At 50.1% G+C, this 7,706-nt stretch overlaps 1 protein-coding gene across 3 annotated transcripts in view; it reads right to left on the minus strand.

Moving 5' to 3' along the window:
- The window catches only part of DZIP1L (DAZ interacting zinc finger protein 1 like), a 40,744-nt gene extending 33,613 nt beyond the window's left edge, over positions 1-7,131 (minus strand). For 2 of the 3 annotated variants that reach the window (XM_045539136.1, XM_045539134.1), the window contains exon 1: positions 974-1,058. In XM_045539136.1, coding sequence (XP_045395092.1) covers positions 974-976 — 3 coding nt within the window. In that variant the 5' untranslated portion in view covers positions 977-1,058. Of the gene's footprint in view, positions 1-973; positions 1,059-7,051 lie in introns of those variants that run through there. The other variant, XM_045539137.1, reaches the window with a different exon arrangement.
- Positions 7,132-7,706: the final 575 nt, after the last annotated feature.

Here is a 7,706-nt window from a genome sequence, read left to right on the forward strand (position 1 = left end):
TAGACACAAACTCTAAATACAAACCTACAAACAGGCACTATTATTCCATTTTACAAACAAGGAGACTGGTGTCTGCAGAGGTTCAGTGGCTTGCCCTTCGTAGGGAGATGCTACGGTTTGAATGTGTCCCCAACATTCATGTTTTTGAAACATAATCCCCAATGCAGCAGTGTTGAGAGGTGGGACCTTTAAGAGGTGGTTAAGTCATGGATGAATGTCACCATCGCAGGCGTGGGTTGGTTGTCGTGGGAGTGGGGTCCTGGTGAAAGAATGAGGTCAGCCCCTTTCCCTCCTGCTCTCATGCTCTCTTGCCCTTCCACGTTCCATCACGCAATGATACAGCAAGAGGGCCCTTGCCAGAAGCCAGCACCTTGATATTGGACTTCCTAGCCTCTAGGACTGTGAGAAATAAATTTCTTCTCTTTATAAATTACCCAGTCTGTGGTATTCTGTTGTAGCAACACAAAATGAACTAAAACAGGAAACAAGATTTGAAGGTTCATCTGGCTCCAAAGCTTCTGGACTTTGAACTACTCAACACTGATTCTTGGGGCTATTACTCCTAAAACTTGGCTTTGATCAGATTATCACCCCTTATCCCCCAAATCTCCAATTCATCCATTCCCTCCCTCTCCACTAACTTACAGTATGCCTACGTGGGCCCAGCCCAGTGCCAGGCACTGGGGCTACAGAGCTGTATTAACCACACAGCTGCTCCCTACTCTGGCACTCAGCATGGCTCCTCACTGCCATGGTACCAAATGCAAACCTTTTAGCCTGGTCTTGAGACTGCCTACAGGATGCCACTCACCCACTTTTCCGATTTCAGCTACATCCTTCCCTTTCTCAGAAACTGTTCCCCAACACATACTCTAAAAACAAAACTCCCACCGTGGCCATGTGAAGACCAGCACATTTCTACCTAACATGCCAGGTTATGAAAAAAAAAGGAGTTGGGTGACATGATACTCACCATGCTTAGCTCCAAGCTGCAACTGTGCTGCCGGAGCCTCAGAGACAATTGCTCACAACAAGCTGTGCCTCAAAGCAACAGCAGGTTACCAGGCATGCTGTGGGCAAGGGTAACAAGACACCTGCTTCTTGTCATTCCACAGATGGTGACCTCACCTGAGAACTTCACTGTTTAACTATTTAAGCTTTGGCCTCAGATGGTTGCCAACAGTCCTCTCTCTAATAATAAGGTCAAGAACTCCCATCAGCAACTCTCTCTTGGCTCTCCTCTACCTCTTTGAATGCTCCTTCTAGCCTCTTCCTTGAAGAGTGACTATTCTTTCACCTCTCCTTTAGGGCAGGGTGCGCCAGTGCCCCCTTGATATTCTGCTGTCCATCCACGGCCCCTTTCTCCCTGCATGCTAGCCCAGGGAATGAGCTCACACATACCCAAAGCTTCAGCTGCCATCAGCCTGCTGTAGGCTGAGCCTCAGCCACTCCCGAATCTCTTTCTCTCTGGCCTATCCCTTGTGACCTTTAGAGCCAGCCCTTCCATAATGATTATGCCAGAAATTACAAACCCATGTTCCACCAGGGCCAGGAAAGTAGCATTAAATGCATGAAATGTGCCAGGTATGAAAGAAACCACAGTACAAGCTTGATGATAACTGGCAACTGATTCCCTATCTTAGTGCCCAACACACAGTAAGGCAGCGGTTCTCTAATTGTGGTCCCTGGACCAGCAGCATCAGCATCACCTGGGAATCTGTTAGGAATGCAGACCCTCGGACGTACTGATTCAGAATCACCGCTGCAGGAAGTGTTGGGCTAGGGAGTGTTAGGGACTGTGGCAAACTGCAGAGTGCAGGCCCTGTTTAAAATGGGCAGCCACCACAGAGCTTTGGCCACACTGGAATGGATTTTATGTGTTCCTCATGAGCTAACTCCAAATTCATCAAGAATGACATTCAAAGAATTCTATCAACTATTTTCAAACTACCTTGCTATCTACATCTCCCATTTACCGTATTACTTGCCCTCCATACTGCCATACCTTTGGGCTATTTATTTATAGACACTGTTTTTAAGTGCTTTACAAAGAATCACTCATATAATCCTCAGAACAGCCCCTTGAGGAGGTACTATTATTATCTAAGCCACAGAGAAGTAAAGAAGCTTGCCCAGGGTCCAGAGGCAGGATTCAAACCCAGGCAGCCTGGCTCCAGTCTGGGCTCTTAGCCACTATTCCACACTGCCTGTTGGTATAGATGGCCCTTCGCCACCTCCTTCTGCTCCTACTAACAGTCAGTGCATGCTTCAAAACCCTGCTCGTAAATGATTACCACCATAAATCCCTTCTAGGCTCACAGTCAAAATTCCCTGCCCCTCCCCTGGGCTCCCAGAGCACAGAGCCTACACTCCAGTCTGCATTAGGGTGGCTGTGCAACATTCATGTCTCCATCCTATCAACAAGTGATTCCTGAGCCCCTACTAAGTGCCAGGCACTGTGACTGGCACTCAAGATCAATGGTGACCCACACAATAGTCTCTGCCATTGTTAATAAAAATAGTTATCATTTCAAAAATCCTACTGTGCTCCACACACAGTGCTAAGGCTTTACATGCATTATCCCATTTAATTATCACCACAACCCATTACACAGATGAAGAAACTGAGAGAGTGAACAAAGAGGGGAAAAGACTTTCCCACAATCACACAACTGGTAAGTGATAGTGTCCAGCTCCAAAGTTTGCTCTCCAGAGAAATAGACAAATACACAGAAATTACCCCACAGGGTGGTAAGTGCCAGGACAGGAGCCAGGAAAGGGCGCTGTGGGAACACCAAGGAGGAGCCTATACCAGGACATTTCTTTCTCCTTCCTTCCCCCTCCTCCTCCAGCTGTGCACTTTACAAGGGCTGAGACCATGCCTTATTCACATCTGTTACATCCCAGGCCCCAGCCCATTACCTAGAGCCTACATTGCTGTTGAACTGAGAAAAACTGTCAAAATCTCAGAATATCTGCCTCAAAATTCCATATTCTTGGGATCTTGAAGACAGGAGGCTATGGACCACCAAGAATTAGGATAAAGAGTAAAGCTGGAGTTAGCAGTCATTCACTTGGATTCATCTGAGGGAAATGCCACTCAGACTTAGTAAAACGCTTGATTTGTTGACCATCTGTGTCCACAGATTAATCCCATGGGCTACTAATAAGCTTAGAGTGCAGCAGCCCTTGTGGGTGGGCCCAGGCACACCAGGGAGAAGTCCCAGTGCCCACAATGACCATCATGATGTGGCCTCAGTGCTACAGCTTGCTTCCTGAGCAACCCTCGAACCTCAGCGCATTCTCCATATACACAGAGGGTGGCAGCCCCACTTCTAGTGATACAGAATTGGGGTCTGAGTTCATGAGGTTTTAATATACCCCAAAAGGATCCCTCCTGTATTTTTCTAGAACCCCTTCAAGGGTCCAATTCTCAGATGTCCTAGAGCTCTGGCATCAAAAGGTGGAACAAAACTGTGGGAATTTGAAGATGAAGATAATAATGATGATATGATGATAGCAGCTGTCATTTATCAAGCATCTATGTGCCGGGCACTGTGCTGGACTTTAAAAGTATTAATTCTAGTCCTCATATAGCCTTATAAGTAGCTATGATTTGCCTTATCTGACAGAGGTAGAAAACTGAAGCTCAGAGAAGCTAAGGGACCTGCTGTAAGTCACTCAGCTACTAAGTAATGAAGCCAAGATTCAAATCAAGGTCTGCCTGACTCTAAAGCTTTTGAATTATGCCAAACAACCTCCAAATAATAATGATGATGATGACATACAAATTATTTCTCATTATGGAAATTACAATACCTGAGATTTCTCGACCAAAGTGCAAGGGCTGACAGGGTTTAGAGCAAATCACGACAGGGTCAGAGTTGGAGACCCTAAATTCTTCCTGTATCTCAGCAGGGCTTGCTGAACTCGACTCAGCTCCACAGCTTGCACCCTGGTTAGGATAGGCAGAACACAAAGCCAAATGAGAGTGTTGCGGGTTACCTGGAAACCACACACCCTGGGGGCAAGGACATTGTGCTTTCTCCAGACCGAATTGTCAGCAGATTGCTTTTCCCACATCTGGGAATAGAAACACAAGGTAGAAGTGACTCACTGTCATTAGGAAATCTGAAGCTGTGTTAACCACCTCTAGATGTTTTGATGGGGTCTTAGGAAACTTCCCAATCCTAGACCAATATCATGAATTATTGACACAAAAGAGTGATATCTGTGCTAGCATTTTAAACTTGTTTCATTGTTGAAGAGTTGGTGTCTACCTAGGGCAATCCCACACCCAATATGGAAAACCTATCTACCACCCGTGCTTTGCACACCCCCAGTGTTCACTACCTCACAAGGTGGCCATCCCACTGTGAAAAATTCCTGGAGATTTACGGTTCTTCTGAAATCTTCCCACCTATAATCTGTCAAAAATCACTTCCACAAAATCAGCCAAACACCTAATTTTTTAATATAAATTGACAGCTAGACACCACCACCACCACCTTACTGTCTCTTCCACTCCCTCAAGAATGCAGCCAAGAGGAGAACTTGGAGGGAGCCAAGCTTCCAAGGTGGCTGCCAGGCAATCATTTACAAACCTGCCCTGGTTCCCAAGCTAACTTCAGCGGTGCCTGCCCAGGGACCTCAGGCATGTCATTAGTGGTAATTGTTGTGGCTGCCAAGGAAACCTTCAGGCGGTTTGCAAACAGGCTACGCACACACAGTACACAAGGGAGCTCAGTGGCGATGAGAGGCACCTGGGGGCTCTCCCAGAGCACTATTCTCACAGACCTTAGACTTGCTCTCGACTTGTGTTGTTTTCTAAAGAAAGAGATGCCCTTTTTGTTCCTCCCTGACCCTCATGGGGTCTGCACCCACTCGCAGGAAGAGAGAGATCCACTCCACCAGACACAGAGCTCTCCCTCACAGCCAGCCTCCTATTCCTAGCAACCATAAGGAGATATCTTTAAGTGTCTCCTTTTTATCAAAAGCCTATGGTAAGTTTTTGCTACAAAAGGATTTTCTTTAAAATAAAAATAGGCATAAAAATTTGACTGATGTTCCTTGTGAGTGTTTTAGAGAAGAGGAATAAGTACTGATGCAACCTATCTTCCCAAATACAGAATTGTAAAACAAACAAAAAACTGCTTTTCATTTGCAAAAGAAAACTGGCTTAGAATATACTAGTATTTTCTTTTCCCTGAAGGAGTCACTGCTTCTTGATAGAGTTTCTTCATCTTCAGGGGCTGAGCCAGCACCCCTACTAGAGTTGCCAGGCCTAGGGACAGGCAGCCCTGCAGCTAGTTAGCCCTGCTGATCAGGACTGACCCTCCGTGGAAGAGGTCCACAAGGAGGTGCAGGACACCAAGTTGTCTGCTTCCCTGTTCCTGTCAGTTTGAGTTGAGCAACAAATCTTTTGACCAAATTTCAGCTCCATGGCAGAACCACCCACACTTACGTTGCACAAATGAATTCAGGTTTCTGCTTCCAAACTGAAGCATCCAACTTCATGGGACCATTTTATCAAGTTGGTTATAACAAAAATATTTCCACATGAGGGATATGTCTCTAGACCCTTGGTGCTGACAGAGACAGGCAAGACCTCTTATCAGCCACTTGACTGGAGGAGCAGCTTTCTTTCTCTAAGTACGGTTCTTCTCACTGGACAATCCTCACCTCCGCGAGGAGTGGGAGAGGTATTAGGGAGTGTGACTGAGAATAGAGACCACCCTCCAGCTCTGCAGATGAGGGAGGTGGGAGGCCACAGTCAGAACACCCCACACTGGACCTCTCTTCTAAGTCCTGTTGGAAATCGAATTCCAGGAGACCAGGCAGGGGCAGCCTAGGCCTGGGCCCCTAACCAGTGCTGGGTGAACTGGTCCCTGCCCAAGCCCCAGGGGCAGGCTCTTTCAGAGCTCCTCATCTACCCGGCCTCCTAGACCCTTGTCCTGTACTAAGCAATCTTCGGTGGACTTTTATCCACAGCCACCTCGTAATGAAAATACCATTGTTGCTTCCTGCTAAACTGCAGCCCAGGAGTGGAATGAGAGATGCCAATATGTTTGTTTTCAAATCATCTTCTTTTTTTTTTAAGACAGAGTCTCGTTCTGTCTCCAGGGCTAGAGTGCAGTGGGGTCATCATAGCTCACTGCAACCTCAAACCGGGCTCAAGCGACCCTCCTGCCTCAGCCTCAGGAGTAGCTGGGACTACAGACATGTGCCACCATGCCTGGCTAATTTTTTCTATTTTTTTGTACAGATGGAGTCTCACTCTTGCTCAGGCTTGTCTCGAACTCCTGGCCTCAAGCAATCTTCCCGCCTCCGCCTCCTCCCAGAGTGCTAGGATTACAGGGTGAGCCACCGCGCCCGGCCTGAATCATCTCATTACTAAATCACCCCCTTTTACCTACAGACCTCAGATCCTCAAGCCCTCCCGAATCACTTTATTTTTTTCAAACCGTAAAAACCCAAGATCGTCCTCCCAGTGAAGCCGCGTCCTGGGGCATCAGTCACCCCTGCTCCCGCCTCCACCGGGCCCGCGCCCCGCCCCGCGCGAGTCCCCCGTCCCGGGTCCCGCGGTCCAGAGCAGGCCGGAGGGCCGGCGCGGAGGGCCGAGCCGGGCGGGGAGCGGCGCGTCTGGAGCCGCAGCCCACGCAAGCGGCTCGCCCTGGGCGTCCAGCTGGAGCCCTGCAGGGCGCCGGGTGGCTAAAGTTTAACCTCCTGCGGCCGGTGGCCCGGGTCGCTCGGACTGCAACGGCGCGACCCGCCCGCTCCGCTCCCGGGACGAATTCCTGGCATAGTTTCCCCGCGCGGCCCGGCTCACCGCGGGGTCGCCGGAGCCGGAGGCAGCGGGAGAGGTCTTGAGGAGCGGGCTCCCCTCCTCGGCCCGGGTCCCGCCTCCCGGCTGGCTCCGCCGGGTGGCGCCGAGGCAATTCCCGGAATCCTCGCCGGCTGCCGCCCCGGGATGCTGCCCCAGCCACCGTTAACCCCCGCGTTCTCTGCGGCTGGGGCCAGCGCCCGCCCTGCCCACGCCAGCGCTGCCAACCTGCGGGGACCGGGGCCCAGGGCGCCTCCGTGCGCCGGCAGCGCGTGGCCAGGGGTCCTCGTGCCTCAAGCGCCCGGGACAGCCGCCCCACCCCTCGCCAACAAGAGGCGGAGCCTCTTCCCAGCTCCCCTGGGACCAGCTATTTTTAGATCTGTGACGGATGAGGGAAGGAGGGAATGCCACGTTTAATCCGTGAGTAAAATCCAGGATCCCAGTGGATGCTGAGGAGCTGGCCTTTCTCCCGTCTCCCTCCATACGGCCTCTGGTGCCATCGCTGGCCGGCTGCAGACTGCAGCAGCTGCAGCCTTCCAGGCAGAGAGCCCTGCCTGCCCACCCTAAACTAAAGGGACCTTCCTGATTTCTTCCTGACTCAGCTCCACTCTAGGAGAGTCCTCTGGGTCAGGTCAGATGGCAACCACCTCCCCCCCCCCCCACCCCCTAAACTTCTGGCTTGCCCTGGAGGTTCTGCCTGGGAAACAGGACTAAAAAACTTTTTTCTCCTGATACCAGTCCCTAATCCCTTTCCATAGCCAGTAGTTGTTTTCACTGAGACTCAGATTTTTGGGATTTCCCACCTCCCATTTTTAAGGGCTTTTTCCCACCACAGCCTCAATCTGCCAAGTTCTGCATGTTGGAGCACTACGGCAAAGTGTAT

The sequence above is a fragment of the Lemur catta genome, chromosome 1 (assembly GCF_020740605.2).
Source record: "Lemur catta isolate mLemCat1 chromosome 1, mLemCat1.pri, whole genome shotgun sequence".
Classification (NCBI taxonomy): Eukaryota; Metazoa; Chordata; class Mammalia; order Primates; family Lemuridae; genus Lemur; species Lemur catta.